This window comes from Formica exsecta, unplaced genomic scaffold, assembly GCF_003651465.1.
Source record: "Formica exsecta isolate Colony F162 unplaced genomic scaffold, ASM365146v1 scaffold201, whole genome shotgun sequence".
Taxonomy (NCBI): domain Eukaryota; kingdom Metazoa; phylum Arthropoda; class Insecta; order Hymenoptera; family Formicidae; genus Formica; species Formica exsecta.
Genome location: NW_021849308.1, coordinates 244,793 through 266,834, shown reverse-complemented (window position 1 = coordinate 266,834; position 22,042 = coordinate 244,793). Strand labels below are relative to the sequence as shown.

At 37.9% G+C, this 22,042-nt stretch overlaps 1 protein-coding gene across 2 annotated transcripts in view; it reads right to left on the bottom strand.

Moving 5' to 3' along the window:
- The window catches only part of LOC115234689, a 22,685-nt gene extending 3,056 nt beyond the window's left edge, over positions 1-19,629 (bottom strand). Inside the window, exons 1-4 of one of the 2 annotated variants that reach the window (XM_029805929.1) lie at positions 19,448-19,629; positions 11,748-11,829; positions 846-1,621; positions 265-582 (exon numbers count right to left, since the gene is read on the bottom strand). In XM_029805929.1, the coding sequence (XP_029661789.1) occupies positions 265-582; positions 846-1,621; positions 11,748-11,816 (1,163 nt within the window). In that variant the 5' untranslated portion in view covers positions 11,817-11,829; positions 19,448-19,629. Of the gene's footprint in view, positions 1-264; positions 583-845; positions 1,622-11,747; positions 11,830-12,713; positions 12,777-19,447 lie in introns of those variants that run through there. The other variant, XM_029805930.1, reaches the window with a different exon arrangement.
- Between the last annotated feature and the right edge of the window lie 2,413 nt (positions 19,630-22,042).

Below are 22,042 nucleotides of genomic sequence, written 5' to 3'. Positions count from 1 at the left end.
TCTTATTTTAATATGTATTATTAATATAATCATATTTTAATTTTTTATATAATTATTTTAATTATTTAATTATTAAATATTATATATGCATCTCTAAATAAAATAAATATTCTATATATAGATAATAATTTTTTAGTAAGAAGGAATTGCTAGATTCTTGACGTGATCTAGCAGATTTCCTTTTGCGTGAGTCGATGAATCTCGATGATCTCAATAGACATTTCGTAGAAAAGCTTTCTTTAAAAAGAAATTATGCTTTCTCACCTGTACGCTCCAGCCGGTCCGCTGGGATGTCGCGGATCCGGATAAGCCGGTGGCACGCCGTATTCGGGCACAGGCGGGGCACCGTATTCCGAAGAAAGACCTTGCGAGACCGGTGCGCCATATTCGTGAGAGATGCCGGCGACAGGTGCGCCGTACTCGAGACCAGGATGTCCACACTTAGGCTCGGGGCAATTGTACCGGCAAACTTGAATCACGCATTGGAAGTGGACGTTCATGCTGTCAGGGAACTTGAAGGCCTGGAAGTAGGCGAAGCTAACAACGGACGCGCTCGGGCCAAAGTTCTTGATCTTCTGGAACCTATAGAAGAAACAGCCTCGTTACTCTTCTTGAACTTTCTCTCTTGGAAATCACATCAATTCTCTCTAACTCATGTATATATTATATACAAAAAGAGAATTATTTTATATACAATACATTTCTTGTATTATTATTTATTTTATACTTTTATATTATATTTTAACGTTATTATAATGTATCGTTCGATATCATATATTTTATATTATGATGAATGATAAAGCAATCATTAGCAATATTAAATTACATATGGCACTCAGGCTCACCTGGACATGATCTTCGGCCTGACGACGCAACCGTACTGATCGACCAACTGAATCGGCGCCCTCTTGCCATCGTGGGCGACGCAATTTCTCACCAACATGTCAAACTTATTCTCGTCATCCTTGATGGCCAGCACCATTGTCATGGTCTGGCCGATCTTTACGATGCCGGACACCTCGCTGGCCCACGGACCCTTGCCGACCTGTATCTGCATCCAACACTGCAGGTTGTCGCCGAGAAAGTTGGCTGTGACGGCGTGCAGCATGTCGACCTGGAACGGCCTGAAGGTGACCGCCTTCTCGTAGAAGTCGTACCAGGTGCAACGCAGCTTTCTCGCTTGATCCCACACTTCCTGCACGTACGGGTCGTATTGCACGATGATCGTGTTCTCCACGTAGCTGCCGGACGGCGTCGGGGCACCGTAAGCCGCGACGTTGTGATTCGCCGATGAGCTCATACCGCACGAGTTGAGGAAGATCTCGAAGGTCGCGCTCAGGTGGCCGGTGCCGGGTTTGAGGTGCACGCAATGCGGATCCGAATAGAAGCCTTTGCTGAAGATCATACCGTAAAACGGCCGATCAAACTCGATGTTCACCCGCATATGCGTCTTCTCGCACTGCACCTGCAGATGCTTGATCTGCGGGGTGTCGGGCGACGCCAGCGGCCAGTTCTCCTCGTGGACCGCCGGCGGGCCGTACTGAGCCGGGGCCCCATAGACTGATCTGTGTTCCAGTGGTAGCGCGCTGCTATCGACCAACGGTGCTTCACTCCGTACGCCCTGATAACAAGAATGAATAACGCGTCTAGAAACAGCGATCAAGAAGAAAAGATTGTTCATCATGTAATCAAGATTCGTAAGATTCATTTATGCTAGAATAGATATATAAAAATTCCACTTAAAGAGCGATAGAAGTAAACGGCAAAACTATATATGAAAATTAAGATGTAACGATGCGATTAATCGTGAAAATTGCGCCGCATTTATTCTTTCGAGATACAAATGTAGTTGTTTGAACAAAACTTTTTCAATCTGCTCATCAAGTAAAGCAAATATGGCACAATTGTGTCGCAACTTTGAAGATTGTTCAGTTGCGTTGCAACTGAATTCCGTGAAACGCGTGCCCTTTTCGAGACCCTGCACGTACGCGTTTCGAAAGCGTTCTGCGGTTGTTATAACGGAGGATTCAACTAAAGTTTCGACAGAATCGCAATAAATGTGACGAAAAGCAGCGATTCGCCGTCTTTCTCGACTCTTTTCTTTCTCCCTCGACGAAAGCTCTCGCAAGCTACGGTCTTTCTGGAATTACAATGAATGACAAGTCCCTCCCTCTCGTCGTCACACTCTTCATTCCCTATGGCACGTTGCGGAAGCGAGGTTGTATTAGGAATTCCACGAATGTTTTCGGCCGTTGCGACCTTTACAACGGAATGCCAATCGAACACGATTTACAGTGCATGAAATTCCGTAGAATCGTGGAAAGAAAGCACTATCTGACCTTGAGAACGGCATCTCTGATCCTACATCTTTAAAGTTCGTTACTAAGAAAATCTTCGACGTACGTGGACAAGAGATATTTACTCTTCGCTGTACATTTTTCTTCTTGCTCTTTCTTGTACAAACTTTACTGTTAGAACAAATAAAAGTATGTACGCAAATAAATTCTAATGAAATTATACGATACTCTTATCCTTAAGAAATTAATTTTGTCTCATTAAGCAGTAGAGATTTTAAATTATAATAATATAAGTATTATGCAATTGAGAAGATCATTATTTCTTTAATTTCTCTTTTTCGTGGCTGTTAAAGTCAATTTCACACTTCAAAACAGTTGTTCAATATTAATTCTTACGATATGCTCTGTAAATATTAATCTTCTAATCACAATAGCATGCTACGATCGATATACAAGTCTGGATTTGTATCGTGAATCGAATGGTGTCGAGACTTTTGTGCCGGCACACATCAGATAGCGTATGTTAATGCTCGAGAATATGCTGACAAAAAATGTGACCTGTTGAAAACGTGTGTACTGTTAGCGAAAGGAGGAGCATTCGTCGAAAGCAATCGAATGCGGACTTATGTTCGGTCAGCTCCCTCGGGCAATTTTGTATTCCGATTTGGCTCAGAGTTGCAGAAACGTAATTATACCTGCGTATCGCGAAACAACGTCTTCACTTCCGCCAAGGGAGATCGTACTAAATCCGATTTTATTGTAACAGCGTATCTATCGCATTCTCTTATGCTTTCCCCAATTTGACACGCAACTCTAAACACATATATACATGCGCAAACATTGCTTCGTCATTAATTTAATATCTAAAATCTAGCATCTGTAGTTTTCGATTTGATTCCACGACATGAAACTTGCACACTGACAACGATTGAAAATAAATGTATAATTAATATGCCGATCTAAGGATAGCGATCATAAATGTAGTCTCAGATATATTTGCGTGCTAAGGTATCATGTTTCATTGTATATAAAAAAAATTAAGTGGCGCGCGGAAAAAAAAAATATATATAGTGTATATTTAGAGATATCTATATAAAACTAAATCGTCTCGTGTGCCAATTGCAACAGTTTTCATTATAAGTTAATTACAGAAACCAAACGTTCGTGTTTATGCATGCGTAATCGTAAACTAGACCGCATGAATCTTAATAGCGTATAATTGGTATAGTTGTTTAGACAACGTAACATTAAATTGTATCTATAATTACTTCATCAAATATGCACATTTTAAATATGAATCATAAGCTGCGAAAAGGATTACTTTCGAAACGAGAAATTTTAGAGAACATTACAAGAGTTAATTGTTCAGATTTAAAGGAATCGAGTCATAAAATTTTTTTAAACTTCCAATCCTATCTCGAGAGAGAAAAATCCTATTTTCTCTTTGTATTTTTTTATCTCTTTCACTCGTTCCGATAACACGGTTATAACTTCCCGGAAAAACCGAAGCAATTATCTTCGCGTACTGTAATTTGGAAAACGCTGAGAGGGAAGTAAACAGGAGACCATCTTTTTATTTTAATCGTCGGCTGGTATCAATCGTGAGAACCGGACAACAGGTTCACCGAACAGATCGGCGGCATATCTGTCTGTTTTTTTATTCTATTTGCATCTACATTTGATCCGATTCTTTTTGGATAGAAAAATACTGGTTGATGCGATACATCGAAATCACGGTTCGCCACTATTATATGAAACTAAATAAATGCGACTGATATCTTTGCCGGTCTGTCGAATTTCCAACGCGAGCATGGTAACGAGTATATAGGTCAGAATATAAAATCCGAGCTAATTAGTCCGTACAGTCTGTTCATGGATAATATATCCTCGCTATCTATATTTTTATATCTAAAGTTCTTACTTTTACTTTGTTAAACTTTTTATTCTACTTTTATTTTATTACTTCTTCCTCTGTGCCATCCTGCTAATTTCCCCATGTATATAAATGGATTAGAGATACGATTACAACTCTTGCGCGAATGGTGAAACTTGAAACTCTTAAACCTAACATTTAGCGAAAAATAACTTTCACGACGGATCGTTAACCTTAATATCAAATATAACTTTTATGACAAATTAAGTCTAATAGAAACGTCATCATATTAAAGCTGATAACCTATTTAATAATTGTGTAGCAATATAAAATTTAATATAATATAAAAAATATACAAATTCATCTAATTTGAAATTATTTAGCTCGGTTAATTTATTAGAAAATTTAAAATAAATAACCAATCAACAAACTTTTTTTTAAATTTATCTTCTTTTTAGGAAATACTCGAACAAAGACGCATCACAGACGAAGAACATGTCGCGAGTCGCGATTACAGCAAAGAACAAGCTGATTTCACTTTTCCATTGTCATTCGCTGAACAACGAATTGTTCGCGACTGGACAACGAACCTGTGTATATACTTTCACTGAATCGCGTTTGCAGAACGAGCATCTTGATTGCCGCGGATGTTACGGCTCGATACGAGATCCGTTGGCGACGATTTCAGAGGTTCCGCTTTAATCGCGTGCAATTTTACACAATAGCACTATTGGCCGTGCTGTTTAATAGGTTGAGTGCTACGGATACCGGTGTCCGATATTTCACGCTGACGGTATTTTTATCTCTCTCGTTTTATATGCATAGCAAGAAGTTCACGAATATCAACTTTCAAAATATGAGAATACATATATTGGTTTGATATTTATGTGTGATTAATATTTAATATTTACATCTTAATATTTTTCTTAATCTATTTAATTTAATATAGATACGATACTAAACGCATTAGCATAACTGTAAAGATAGAAAAAGATTAAAGTGGCTATCGATTCGTTTCTATTCGCAGCATATTCCAATTATCAAAGAAATTTCGATTCACGAGATATACACACATGACAAATTTGACGACAAACGATTGAATTTCTCTCGTTTAGAAAGCATCGCGTTTCTGCGGGTCCACTCGACGCTTTCGACAATGTAACACAGCCTGCTATCAAAAATAAGATAACAAATTTTCACAGAGAGAAACTTTCGAGTTGTAATACGAGCGATGTCTCTTCGGCTATATATGGTGGCGAAAAAGTAGGCCGGGTCAGTCAACGTAGACGGCGGTACCTACATGTCGCGTTGCACGTTTCGATAAAGCTATTATGCGAAACGATCGACGTCGAAATCGAAGCAGTTGCGAAAAAAATTCATTGACTCACGTTTCGCAAGATGATACATCACCGCGCGAGTACGTTCGATCATGTAACGTATATCGATTGTACATTTTTAAAACAAGGTCTGGTTTTATTCTAAGCGTTAATTAATCGATTTCCATTAAGCGGAAAAACGTTACTGCAAAAATTAATATATAAAAAATTATATTACATATTAACAACTGACATTACATATGTATAAGTACGGGTATAAATATGTATCGAGAATGTGGAACTGGAACAACCGCTGTGCTTTGGCAATAGAAGATCGAATATATCATTCATTTGGAACGTTTATCTTTATACAAGCGTTGAAATAAAAGACATTGATCGTTCTAGTTTAAGGTGACAATATTCAAGTATTAATAGAACTAGTGAAATTAACAAGTACACTATAAGAATCATTCATTGCATTAAATCTAAAATTTACTTTTACCGAGGGAAATTGTACGAAATAGTAAGAATCAGACAAGACCATTATTAAATTGAAGACAATAATGTTTCGCCGAGACTTAATGCTCTTTATCTGATCCATTTTTATAATAACGGTACTTTACGAATGAAAAGTCCAAGTAGAGTGGAATAAATTGCATTCAAACGTTCCGTAGATCTAATCTACAGATTCGCCGCTTTAGGGGCGGGGGGGAAGGGGGAGAGGGGGGAACCTAAATCGTCCGCGGTTTTTTTTTTTCGAGGTATCGCGAGCGCGGGAAGATGATGCGCGATCTAATTAAGAACATGACGATTAATGCCTTAGCGCATAAGCGTACAAAAGCGCGTGCGAACCAGGCTGAGAACCGCGACGGGCGTGCACTTTCGCGGAATAAAACTCGTCAGCCGGGATTTTAATTAAAGAGGGACACCGACCTGTGTGCGCCGGTGGATAGAGCAGAAATAGGTACAATACTACGAAACGGCGAGGCATCGAATGCGCAAACGTCACGGCGAATTTGGCGTCGGCGGTGGCCGAGTAATCGCGCGGCAACTCCCGCTAACTTTTATCCGCGGTAATCCTCGCAACGTTCATTTGTGCGGCCCTCTCGCGTGTCAATGACCCTCTTCTCATGATTAAAATTTCATTCCGCGGATGCTGATTAAATTTAATCCTACGACAACTCCTCGCGTATTATGAAACGGCGGTTGTAAAACGCCGTGGATTAGATTGTTGGAACTTTTGATGCGCCTTACCGTGACGAGAAAGTATCGCGATTAAAAAGTTATGAAAATCTCATTCACATAAGGGTGTGTACCCAGCTTCTGCATATATATCATATGCATACAATAAAAAAAGTAATAATTCTCTCCCGCGGAAAAACACATAGGCAATTAAAATTTCTGATACGCGCAGGATTTCAAAGCGAAATTTTTCAACGATTAATATATGATATAATGCAAACATAGCATACTTTATTTTTAGCTTCTACTTTTTTAATCTATTGTACAATTAAAATTGCATTATTATTTCCTCGATGCCTTTTCTGGGATAAGCGTAAGGATATCAGAAAATATTTCATATTAACGTTTGCTCTTTCCCTTCAGACAAACAATAATAGATACAAGCTGGAATGTTTTAATAACAACGAAGAGCTCTGCAGGGTCCTCATAAAAGAACAATCAAATTACTATAAACAGCAGGGATTTAAAATAAATTAATTCCGCCAGGGGAAAATTAGCCTGTTCTTGAATCAAAACCATAGTTTTACGATTTAAGTATCGTCATCAAATTATTTAGAAGGCTGTATTCAATCACTGCAATCCTCTGCGGTAACTGCCAATTATATATAAGACTGCAAAATAATAAAATACCAAGGCTGATAATAATATCAACAACAAAGTTAATAATAATAATACTTTAAGAAACTCAGCAAAGACGTTATTTCTCTGTTATATTTATACTTATTGTTATTTATAGCATCAGAAAAAAGAATATATTTTGTAATCAAATATATAGACATTATAATATATATAAGCATCTTCATAAAGATGTACATATCTATAAACCTAGATTTAAAGATCCTAGACCTATGATACTACAGATTCACTAAATTAATAAATCAATTTATTATTCCAAAAAATGTAAAGTTGTTATTACAATTAACTTTTACTGTATATATCATCTATAACACACATACACACACATTTTTGCAAAATAAAGATGACAATATCCGTGCGTGAATATAATTTTTCTCTTTAGAAAAAAAAAATGATACCATTATCTTCTCAAACGAACTTATTTTAAGAGAACAATTTTCTCTTGTTTTTCATTAAGAGCGAATAAAATGCAATTAAAAAAATTAACAGTTTCGCGTAAGGCGGTATCTCGTGATTACAGGATCGTCATCGACGGTTGAAACACAACATGGGAAAGGCCGGTAACGATGTCGAATTACAAGATCGCTAAACTGGCTGCCGGAACGAGTGCAGCATGAGACTCTGTGGTCATCCGCAAGATTGCACGTTGTTAAGAATCGCAAATATACAGGGACGGTTTCATTCCCATTCATTACGAGTTGTCAATGGCGGTCTGATACTACGGTTAAGAGAACTTTCAATACTGAATCACGTATCTTCGTTTTTAAAAAACGAAACAATCATTTCCGTCTGTTATATCTCTGTTCCTCTAATATTTCCAGTCATGCTTTGGTCCCTGTGCTTTTTTCACGTTATATATTCTTGTCGCATTTAAATGATATAAGTCGTAATATCAAAAATAAATGGAAATCAGGAATAATGAATTTCTTCGTTTCTACTTGTCATCTCGTAAGAAACGACGTGATCACAATCGCATGCTAATTTCTTATTAACTTTGCAAATTAATGTTAGTCTAATGCAGCACTTATTTTAGATTGCTTTTTCCTCCCGTGTTGCGTGTGATATCAGAGAAAATAAAGACTGAAAAACGCGCGCGAGAATCAAAGGTATTGCAACTTCAAAAGATTATGCACGGACTATAGTCGAGATGAATTAGTGAGATGCATTAGTTTCGTGTTCTACGGTTAAACCGCAACCCTCTATCTCCACAACCCCGTCCCAATATGACGGCACCTTTGAAGATTTTTCTAATCTCGTCAAAACTATGAAGAGGGTTCGCTACCTGACTCAACGCGGTAAGCGAAGTCACTCTCTCATTCGTAACTAATGGAATCGGCTATGCGTATTAAGGAAAACTCTATTTAATGTTTCATTTTGGTAATAAATTTCCTAAAAACTTTTCATTAGTTTTATATCATAGGGCGTTCAATTTTTTTATTAGAAAAAACATTTTAGAACGCGCGTTTATGCATTTTTCAGATTTACTTTGTTCGAATTAAGGATTTTAATAAACAGACAATATTTCTTATTAAAATCCGTAAATTTGACGTTAAATTAAATATGCTCGATTCAAACAATGTGAACTCTCAAATCAGAATATTCACAAAAGATCCCTTTTGTCCGCAAGCTTTCTCAAGGAAGTTAACTACCGATTGTTTAATACAAATAAAGTTATGCGTCGTGCTATATTACTCGTAATAAAGAAAGGGAAGGGAAGAAATAGAGATCCCGGCAAGAGGAGCGAGACAGAGACATGATTGAGGAAAAGAAAAAGCGTGAGAGAAACGGAGACAGGTGAGAATACGAAAAAGGTAGTCGGTGAAGGATGAAGAGAAAGAGGGAAAGAAATGAAGACAGTGGGAAACACAGACGAAGAGAGAGCACCGTCTAGAGAGTATAGTTGAAAGAGAGGGCATCGCGTCCGGCGCAGTGACCTACTATCTTCGGTTCGACGGCTCGGCTATGTAGACAGCCGTTGTTAGAGTGTGTAAAGCATATACACGCGACAGAGATACACTAATGCAGATATATATGTGTACACGGCGTAGATGCACCGGCCGTGTATTTCCTCCTACTTTATCCTTCGTCGTCGTCTGATGACTGCATTCGGCGTTATTACATTTGCGTGTCACGCTGTCACGCTGCGTGTGCGAAAGGAAACATGTAGATTATACCACACGCATATCTTCCTTTCGACGCGCCCGTTCTGTGCTCGTCTCTTCGATAAATCTCAAAATATATCGGAGGTAATTACAAATTACAACGTCCGTATGTGCACCAGTTTCTCGCAAACGCGAGTCTTATTTGGTTCTTTCACCGTGTTTTCTCTCATCAATTATTAAACGCGTTAAATCTCGCTATGCTCGACATTTTTCTTATGTTTCCCGCTATGTTGCCGAGAACGATGTTACATAAATAATATTAGCGAGGGAAAAGGCGCTCACAAGAGAGCTCCGTAAACTGCGAAATAAGAAAACTAATTTTCTTTGGTAGTCACCCTTTCAAAAATTCAATGTATGTCATAGTATAAAATTTTTGTATCGCCAGCTATTCTTTATTCATTCATTATTTTTGCAAGAGCAAAGGCTAGTGCAGCTCTGCAAGAACTGTCACGATCGATCAAAACTATGTTATCGAAGTTAACGCGTCCTCTGCAAGCGATTTTTAATTCAGTGCGATGCACCAGATAAACCACCATAAAAATGGAAACCGCAATAAGAGAACTCGCATACAAATAAAGAAAAAATATCACGGAAAAAACGTACCGAGAAAAAGAAAAAAAAAAAAATTGATTGTATAATCTCCTCGAAACTATTATCCCTCCTCCCTTCCAAAAAAAATTTTGCATGTATCATTTTGTTCGCTTGCAATACTTTTCAATAAACGCGATCGTGTTAACAAAAATATATATAATATGACATAGATGCACCAGATAATCGCACTGTCGTTGATGAGAATTTTCTACGGACGATTGATTCAGTTCCCACGCGGAAGAGTCAATTCCCACGTGGAGTTGAGAACAATCATCAAACGATCATCATTGACGCTGACTTGTACGCGCGTCCCCGCCAGCCATATCCGTATTTACCGATTTTCCGATGCGGTTGCAGGCCGCTTCATTCAGACTTTTGCTTCGGAAAGCCACGGCTATATATGTGGCACAGGTAGCGCCCGCGGCTACGGGTGATTCTTCTTAAACATTAACTTAACGTCGTGTTGATTCTCGGCCAACGGGCACGTACACACGGCGCATAGCGGTCTCAGGGAAACATTAAGCATCAATGAAGTATCACTTTTCGCCGGATGATTTTTTTTTAACGATTGCATCAGTTTCTTCTTTTAACATTTCGACAACCGTCTCTTTCCGTCGAATGTGTCTCAGAATTTCTTCGGATATTTGCATCTTTGCGTGGGACGATATCTTTCAATGCGAAGATAATGAAGTGGATTCGAAGATTTGAAAATGTTCGTACAGCAGAGACATCCAGATAATGTTTTTGATTAAAAAAAAAAAGACAACGCGTTACGAATTCAATAAATATTTCACGCCGGAGATATATGCAAATCCTCTTAGTTTTTGATATCTTCGAAAAAGTCGATTATACATATATATCACCCGGAAGATGAATGCAAGAATTATTCATACTGTCAGCAAATCCATGTACGATATTCATATTAATAAAATACTCTGATAAACACAACATTATATATCATTTCGCGAATAGAAACAGATTTAATCAATATTCAGAGAATATTTTTGGATCGCTCTAATAATTCCATTTCTAAACATATATAATTTACGATACGTCACGCGAAGGTACACACCACATAGGTGCGTAAATAACTTGAACAGCGACACATAACGGTTATACCGTATTAACGACCTGTCTGTCACTTTAAAGGAGGAGAGAGAGAATGCGCGCTAACCGCGAATAGTATAATCTTCCGTTGTTTCAACTGAGAAATTATTGCGCAGTGAAATTACACTGTCGATCGTCGTTGGCATGCGGATTTGCTATGATGCGTTATGAACGGATGTGTAGTATCGCGACGCGCACGCACGCGGGAATGCAGTAATCGACCTCCGGCGGAATTAGAAGATTGGCAATGCGTTTGGCATGAATGATTTATTCGGCTCATTTGCGCGAGATTAACGCGCGAAGCGTCAGCATTAGAATCCACTATGTACTCGAATCCATTCATCTCACGCACAGAAAAGAAAAGAATAACTTATAATCGCTAAGTATTTAAAAGTTTATTGGAAAAAAACTGCACATTTATTAAAGCGATTTTGCTGGATTTATGTTCAACTTGCAATTAGTACGCAAGAATGCGTGTTGATTCTATGATTAATTTTTTGAGAAAATAATGTGCTTTACTCACGGCCAATAATAAGGGCAGCAATAGGATAAAAGCTATCTTCCGTATATTCCGCCACGTCCTCTCCATCATGTGCGTGTCCTCTCTGTAATAAAAAAAGAAACTTGAAAAAATTAATTACACCGTTATAAGTGTCATATTATCTATCGATATAAAGGGGAGAGATTTCAAACGATCTTCGATCGTATCAATCATATGAATTTACAATAATACAATTTTATTTGTTAAAATAACTCGATAACATGTCTGTAAGATTGGTAATAAAATAATTAAATAAAATCTTAATAATTATACAATTATAAATAAAATCTTAATAAATTTGTTTAAATTTACAATATAATTGGGTTTAAATATATAATTAAACAAAATTATATTGAATTTAAACAAAGAATTCAGATGAGGTTCAAAGTATGCAGGAAAAACGACACAGTCAAAAGATAACCGTCGATTGTTGCCAGTCGGACGCGCAAGAATGACATATTTACTTGTCAACGGCTGCACGCATAACGTTACGCAATCAACATTTAACCCACATCTCTCAGAACACGGAACTTGCGATCAGAAACGTCCCCAAAATCTATTTAATCTTGAAAATAAATATACACTTGCGTAACACCGTATAAAATCACCACACCGTTCTATGTTTTATAACTTTTTAAAAATGTAAGAAAAAAAAATTATTGTGCGTCGTGCATACACGTCCATCGCGAGTCGTACGCGTTTTGCAAAATTTACAAAATACGATCACAGTCTGTAATAATAAAAAGCAATTTAACGTTCATTATGCTCGTCTGTTTATCGAAATCAAAATTAAGATCTGTGAATGCTCGTAGGCAGATTTGTAACGACATCGACGATTCAATACGACAAATGCATCTCTCGCGAGTAAACGAAAGCACGCACGATTACGAATCTTCTTCGGAATGAGGAACGCGTCCGGAACGAAAGAAGAACAATTGATCGATGCACCTCGTTGCGTATCCTTCCGGTTCCTGAGAGCCTCGTTCTACGGAAGAAACGCGCGATCACTTGGACAATCCCCCCGCGAAAGCCACCTGCTCTTCCCCTTTAACGAACCCACGAATGCACCGACCGCAACGGGAAGGCTCCAACAACTCGCGTCAGTTGGTCCTCATTAGGCCCGCTATGCGCTTTTTCCTTTTCCCTCAATTCTCTTTTATCTCTTTCTTTCTTTTTTTTTTTATTTTTACCGTCGTGCTCTCGTGTCCGATCGCGGGAATTCGACGGGCCCAGAGGTGGTTTTCCTGGTCGACGGGGACCGACTGAAGGTGCGAGCCACACTCGTCTCGGCCACGAGCCACGTCCCAGTGACCTACTGAAGATCTCGATCGCGCTCGTCCATCGCCCCTCTCGCCCTCCACCTTACGCGCGACGTCGGGCCCAAACAGGCCCACCGTCGACGGCGGTGCCCCTACCACGCATTCAATCGTTCCTACTCTTTTTTTCGCGCGTGTTCCTTCTCTCGATCTCTTTTTCTCTCTTCCGAGAGTAGTAGGGATCTTACAGCACAGGTGAAAGACACGCGCTGGACGAGATATCTCGTCACACGTCGCGCGCGCGAATGAAGTTTTCATTGAAAAAAGATTTTCAATGGAAAGGTTAAAATTAGAGATGCCGTAATGAGAAAGTGACGTAAGTAATATTCACTGCAGCATATATACAATGTTTCCATTCGTATTCTCGCGATAAAAATTCAGTAGCAATGTCACTTCCGTATATAGAGTAAAATTGAAATGTGCAAGCAACGAAACGAGAATTACACATGAAATTTTGAAGCGCCTGCGTCACGAGAAGACGCAAATTTATTCGATGCAAACAATAGCTGCGGCGACGGAGCCGTCGATTTTTGGCGTCACTATAAGTCGAAAATTTTTTTTATCACATCGATCAGTTTCCCGATGGAGAACGAGACAATGGAATGCGAGCCATCCGTCATACGGTCGTCGCAACGAAGAGAGAACAAATCTTCGGAGCGACGGAGAGAGAAAGACAAGGATATGGATGCTCGACTCGTGACTCGAATAATACAGGATCGCGATGCGATGGAAACCAGAAGCGACACTGGCACGCCGAACTGGCTCCAATTTCAAAAAATCGCACGAAGGACGTCGCAGAAGTCGTTGAAACGAGGAATCGTTTCTCCGCTTGAGAATTGAGTCACGACATACGGACTCTGCTGATCTCTCCTAAGTCCAATTTCGCGAATCGTCGTTTCGCACAGCGTCATATAACCCGGCATCGGGAGTAAAGAGCTGCGCGAGCAATGCACGAGATTTCACGATACTCACGCGGAATACGGAAACACTCGCGCTAAATTTATCATGACTTTTCGGGCAAACAGATTGTATACTTCGTAAGGCGTTCTAATTATCTCGATTGGCGTACTACACATTTAATCTCCGATATTGTCTTCGTTTAAATTTCGTATAATAATACCATTCTATAATTGAACGAAGTAGGGACTCGATAAAAATGATCAATCATTCATCGAATGTGCGCTCGCCTTAGCCGTTTCGCACTTTCGTTTTCATTTCTCGAAATCTTTGCGGTCTGCATATTGTGCGGCCTGTATTTGCATAATGCCACGACCGATAAGAACGAAACTCGAAAGCTAACCGACAACAGTGAGCTGACCTGGATTTCTCACCCGCATGGTGCTAACTCGTCCATCCGGAAATGGCTTACGGTAACCGGCCCACGTCGAGGGATAACGACAAACGGTAGATAATACGCGAAAGTGCGAGTGAACGTTCTCTTTCGTAATTTTTTTCGACGTTTACATTATTCGACTACGACGCGAACCTATTTCCGATAAACAGATTTTCTTGTGTAGGATGAGATTTCGTACCCGCATTTATGAATAGTTTAAATTCTGCTTAATCTTAAATATTGGAATTTTATAAAATATTGAGCAAATTATAATTTGCTGGATACTTCGACAAACTGAAAAGATATTCCTATACGATGTAGTTAATAACGCGACAAACACTGCATTATTGAGGAAATTGACGTTACCAGAATGCGAATTCACTCCATTTTGTCTCGATCGAAGGATAATATTACTATACATAACGCGCTAATATGTATTTATTAAAATTATGACAGATGTATACTTTAATAGCGTTATTTGACTTTGGTCGATTGTGTGTAACATACTTCACGAATGGTCCATTCGAGAGCGGGTATTCAAACATTCCTTCTCCCCGGTATAAGAGTTATTCTCTCTCCTCATGCATTTTTTTTACCTGGGAGAAAGACCCGACGGACTACCTTCATTCATCGAATTTTCTCACCCCGATTATTCTTCCCGGCTTTTTTTAGCCATCCGGCTGGCCTTTTATCTTCGCCAGAGCATACGAGATCCCTTATACGCTCGTCGATTGACGAGCATCCTAAGTAACTATACCGAATATACGCCGTATTAAAAGCTCCATCGAAAGTGTTGAAGCTGCCACAAAACATTCGAGAAAGAAAAAAAAAGAGGAAATTCACGGACGAGTTTCAGCCAGTCACTGTGAACCGTCGCTTTGCTTCTTCAACCATTTAGTCTAGACGAGTCGTTCATCGCGCTATCGTAAGCTCGTACAAGTTTAGTCAATATTCAACTGAATCTCCACCGGCTGTATATGAACAATAGTTACGCCGTCAGAGCTTTATGTCGTACATGATTCGAGAACTAAATCCGATCAAGCAATTATATTCTTCTACTTGAATTTCCTCGACTGAAAAGTCCAATCAATATACACACACATACACATACACACAGGAAACGCGACATTGGAGAATATTTTAAAGTCGACCAGACATTCTTTTTAAATCCGTTACCAGGTACATATTTATGCAATTACAGCGCGAGATGTATTTTTATAGCCTTAAAACATTAATCTAGCAATAATTATTTGATATGTAAACAAGTCAGCTTTATATAATTTCTTCTCACATTTATAAGCTATTTATAAAAAATAATATTTATATAAATACAATAGATTTTATTGTATGTTTTAAAATCTGTATATAAAAATATTATAACGTCCAAAATTTTTTAATAAAATGTACATCTTTTCTTCATTAAATAATATTTCATTTTAAAAGAAAGAACACCTCTCTCTCTCTCTCTCTCTCTACATATTCTCAAATAATGTAACAGAAGAAAGTAGAGAGTGATTATATAACGTTATAACGTCCAAAATTTTTTAATAAAATGTACATCTTTTCTTCATTAAATAATATTTCATTTTAAAAGAAAGAACACCTCTCTCTCTCTCTCTCTCTCTCTACATATTCTCAAATAATGTAACAGAAGAAAGTAGAGAGTGATTATTATGGGCATCGTATATAAAGAACGTGAGCAACGAAACGAAAATCTACAGACTCACTGATGTCCCAAAAAAGGGGACTTGTACCTATCGGTAGAAAGGCGGACTCTATTAGGAGAAAGCGGCCTCGAAAATTAATCACCAGTGTACCCTATCGAAAATCGTGAGTCCAAGCAATGCGGTCTATTCCGAACAAACCAGATTCTCCAAGAATCTCGTTTCGAAGACCCAAATCTCCTGATGACGAGGATCTTCTATAGAGAAAAGGAGAGGACTGCCTACTTACGCACGCTATAAAATCCGGCTTTTTATATGTACACGGCATTTACATATACATACATAGACGCTTGACTCTCGAGAGACCATACTATAGTGTGCGAAGAACAGTCAAGTAGTCTGATATTCGAAAGAAAGAGAGAGAAAGAGAGAGGAAGGAAGAATGACACTTGTATGTGGAATTTAACAATAAGACACACATGCAAGTAAGAATCCTGTTTTCAAATACGCCTCCAAAAAGGTGGTGTTTTGTCATCATAGAATTTAGATATTATCATGTTTTTAAACTTAAGGAGCAATTTGCGGTAAATTTATAGTCTAAGTGGTTACACATATGTATATAGCGCAATACATTATATTTGTCAGAAATTTTTTAACTCATTCTAATCACGTGTTATATGACTTAATTGCATATAGAAGTCGTAAATCTAATTATCTATGACAAGTTTTCATCACAATTGTAAAGTATAAGCATAAGAAAAACAATGAAAAGGATAAAGAAAATCGAACAGAAAAATGAAATTTCAAGTTAGAAATAAACACTGAACTCTAATACACACAAAAACCACAAAAAAGCGATAAAATAAAACATGTTCCCGTTTCTTATCAACAATACATAATTACTATTGATTTTCCTCTGCTAATCAGAAAATAGATTACATAATCATGCCATGTCGCGTCAAGAAAAAATCCTCCGCAAATATTGCATAAGTTGCGGCGTGTATAGTTTTTTAAAAATTGTCATAAATAAATTATATATATAAAATTAAACTTGTATTAATTTTTTCTTTTCATTTTCTCTCTCTCTCTCTTTCTTTTTCTTATGCATACAATTCTACATTATCTATGTAATTTTAATGACTGTTTGCTCTTTTCCTTCATACTACTATTTCTGGCTAGTTATACCAATGTCCATCATTCTAGTTTAACACTAGTTTTATTTTTTTAAATCAAAATTGCTTGCAATGTTAATTAACATTAGTAAATAATTTCTTTTAATTCTTAGAAAAATGAACATTTAATTTGATTAGCATACGATTCAGAAAGATAAGATGCTTGCCATATATCACAATGAAGAAAACTTCTTTTGTAACGTCCAAGTTCCACATTAAGGAAATCAGATATCTAGTGACAGTAGCAGTCCCCTCTTTCGTATTATTATTTTACCGGGCCGTATGGTGCAACCCTTTGTTCACGACGCGTGCGTGACAGGTGTGTGCTCATGACGTAACATCGGTACCGTTATACGCGGGACACACACGCCAGGTGAAACCCTATAAGAATGTGACGTGACACGGAACACCGTGCACCAAATTCTGCACTCCCGTGAAAGTGACTCGAATGGGAAAGAAGATTCCGCGCAAAATAAACCATACTGATGCAACCGCGAGATATTTATATCGATACTAGAAATTTGTATACACTATAATATACAGATTATTCTTTCGTATATCTCTGAGAAAAAAAGTAATATATAGAACATATAATAATAAAGAAAATATTTTCCTTATTCTTCATAAATATTCACTATAGATAATAAATCAAAGTCATCTAATATAATTGCTATTACATGCCATTCTCAGACCAATAAATTAATAATAATTTGTATAAACTCATCTAAGAAAACAATGTGTGTCAGTTATATTTTTCGTTACTTATCTTTATAAACAGAATAAAAAAATATAATTATATATAAAAAAATAATGACTAAAATCAGATTTTTTCAAAATTAAAGATTGTACGATTGTTCTGTTGGACGACGAATAGTTTCTAGATCCGTTCTGCTGAGCGCGTGAAATTGCATTCGGTGGCCTTTCTAACATTGCAGGAACCATCACGTGGCGTTGAATTTCAACGGCTAACGAGCTTCACCGCGATCACATAATCGCGCCCAGAAAAGCGGAAAATCATGCCGCGACAAAAGGAACTTGTGGAAATCTAGTAGAAAGCATAACGGACTGCTTTACGCGGCTAAGGGGGCAATCAGAGGATAAAGTTCAATCATCTCCTTCTCTCTCGTGTAACCATCTCTCGAACTATTGTGCCCTTCTCTTTCTCTTAGCTGTATATATAATCAACTTTATTAGTATTAATTGTGAGAACTTTATTCCCCGATATTAAAATTTCTGGCTGACTGCATCGTTACTCATTGTCAGATTAATCCAATATACATCGATCAGATCAGAGTGCTGTCTCAATCGGATTCGATATGACATTTCCATCACAAGTTAGACGGAACGCGATCTCATCCTCTTTTTACTCTTTATAAACTGCCGCGTCGCATAACATATGGTCTCCCTCTACCTACGCGCGGCCTTATTTCTGACATAGAGCCGGAGAAGGAAGGACGCGCTTCTCCGCGCGAGGAGAGATGCCAGTACGCTGACATACTGACTCGCTACCCCACATACCCTTTTGCCTTTTCAACGTATGCTCGCGCGGTACCACGCGAGTGGGGGGATGAGATGAGAAGAGAGAGACAGCCGAAGAGGAAACCGAAGAGGAGGCCGTTTGCTGTCTCCTTTGCTCTTCTTCATCGATGACAAAACGTCGCGATGTTTGACAAATCCGCACACAGTTATGCGGATACATAAATTTTCGGCAGACTTTTTTTACCGAAAGACAATATACCAAAGAAAGATATTCTTGACAAAATTAAATAGTTGACGCGTGCGAATGAATTCTAAGATCGAAGAAAGTTCAATTTTTGATGAGAAGTCCCAACAGAGAGAGAGAGAGAGAGAGAGAGAGAGAGAGAGCTAATTTGATGAGATCAGCTAATTTGATAAGCACTATTCATGTATTATAGTATACATATATACGTTTTCTCTTCCATCATAAATAAAAAGAAATTTTGAATAATATCGAAGAATTAATCTCTGGTAACGAGTACAATGGAATATATCATATAACTGTTCGATGAACACTATTTATATCTGTCATCTCGTATACGTGTCTTTCACCTCTTTCGAAAATAGAAACGCAAAACAACCGTCGCATATCAAATGGAACTTGCAAATCGCACCACAATTTACGGAATACCGTATCACTGATCACATATCGATTAACACATATCGAATAGTCACAAACCTCTTTTTCTCCGATGATTCAGCTGATTCAGCAAGCAGGACTCGTTATAATCCTATTGGCACACACACTTGGCACTTGTGACTTCTTTCTCTGCCGCGTGTCCTCCCCCTTATAGAGCGCGTACCTTTTCTTCACCTCTTCCACCTCGGGACCGGCCGAAAAGCTCGAGAGAGAAAGTATCGTTTTTTTCTTTTTTTTTCACGAGAGCGAGACGCCGGAGAAAAAATATGTCGGTACTCGATTCGATTGTCGAAGTATTTTCGAAGGACACCGGCGACTTTGACGAGTGCGTTAGTTGTGAGCACGCCTGAAACGACACGCGGCCTATATACTCTCCCCTCTCGGAGTCGTCGGCTTTCACCAAAAACCACCTCGGCCACTGCGAGAGATGCGATCGTCGCCTAGTAAAAAAATCGAAATTCTACGTATCGTCTCGCCGCTCCTGATTGTCAGACAAAAAAAAAAAAAGAAACTCGCTCTCCGATTCTTCTCACCGTATGAACAGCGCGACAAAAATTTCGAACCTTTTATTTGATCGTAAGTGGCGACTTTCTACTTTATTAATCATCGTCGTGGACGGGAGTTGGGTGGTACAACCGAGGTGGTCTGAGTCACCGATCAAGAGCTCGGATTCGGTAAGGTCCATTCTATCTCGGCTCCACCGGCGGAAATCGAGCGCAGACCGGATGCCAGCGAAAGTTCTCCTTCCCGCGTTCAGGGCCACGGTCTTCGAAGAATGCGGTGTGCTCATATTTATTTATTTAGTTATCAATATATGCGGGATATTTTCAATTTATACAAAGAAATTTAATTCATAAAAATACAATGAGAAATAATATAACAGAATAGTGCAAAATTAAATTCCTAACGCGCATAGAATTACAAATGAAACCGAAAACCTCACTTAAGTTTGACTAAATAATTAATGAGAAAAAAGCAAACTAGAAAGCAGAATAGAATAATTCTTTCAATCATATTAAAACGTATTTTGATATTTGTCTTTGTGCTTGTTTTAATTGCAAACTATAAGATAAAGTTACATTTTGAGAAATTATTTAAAAAGAAATTATGCGGAATCAACGTTTCATGCACTTTTATTTTTAATTTTTAATTTTCATATTTGAGAAATATAGTAAGAAAATCATAAGAACTTGCATGCGTGCAAAGACTAAAAAGTTGATAAAAAAAATATAAGTATCATATATTATACATTATGCCTATAAAAGGATTAAAATTGAAATTAGAAATACTATTCTTATTCGAGAACTTCGATCGATCACATATCATCTTTTGATAGTCTAAGCTCTTTAACAACTCCGGGCTATCTATTACAATCACTAAGAAAGTAAAATCAAGATGTCTTAAAGAAGTTTTGCAAAGTTTTACTTCTCCTTTCCTTTCGCTTAAGATAAGTATGAAATTTAGGGCAAGAGTTAACTCGGAGCGAACTTTTAAACTGATCCTTTCCAGGATTAAAGAACAGAGTTCAGAAGGATAGCTTTATTTCATTTGTAACGATTTATTTTGAAAAGGATTCGAGAGCAACGAACCAGGCCGGAAAATATTTTCGAGAAACGGATATATCGGAAGGAAAGCAACATCTGCCGGTAATGATCGTTAGAAGCGTACCTAGGTAAAGGTCAACGCATATTACAACGCACGCGATCTTATTAAGTATCTAGTTTCTTCTCGATCGCTGGCACAACTCGCTCATCCGTGCATGAGGAAGAAACGGTTACGTGTAACAGGCTATTATAATAGTACGTTAAGTAGCTACGTAAATCTACTGATTATTCGGGTCAAGGAAACTATCCAATTTACTCGTCACTGAGAATGGAGAAGTGTCATCTATAGCGGTAACAAGCTTGTATGTGTGTTTGAGATGTTAAATACTCTACTAATTTAAAACACTCGTCACATTGAAATTAGCACATGTCGTCAAATATGTAATGTATTTGCGATAAAATTTAATTTTATCAGTGCAAGTCAATAAATCGCTATAAAATTTTTTTTGTTTGCGAGAAAAATCGTTACTTTAGGGTGGAGTTCCGAATAGGTGAACCCTCCGATTTTTTTGAAACTACACTATTTTTTGTAAGAACATAAATGATGTATTTTTACAAGAACTACAACTTTTATTTGACACATTTTTTTCTTACATCAATATTTATCGAAATAATATTTATATTTTTTATATTTTTTCAGTTTTTTTGAGTTTTGACCTTGAAAATGACCTTGTCGCAAATTTTCATTATCATATTTGTAATCAGCGTTAAAAAATACAAAAAATAGTGTAGTTTCAAAAAAATCGGAGGGTTCACCTATTCGGAACTTTATCTATAAAATATTGTGAATTCTCTGTTATATCTTTACGACTCACTGTACTGATTATCCTGTATTAGCATACCTAATGTATGTTAATTGAAAGCTTTGTAGGCATTGCCAGACAAAACAATACGCATGTTTTACGAAACGAATCATCGCCATTTCACCCCCGTTCTTTCCCTCTTCTCCTTCTCACTGGCGCTCTCTCTCCCTCTCTCGTTCCATCTCCTCGAGCGGATCCAATTCCGGAAGAAAGCTGCGCGAACAAAT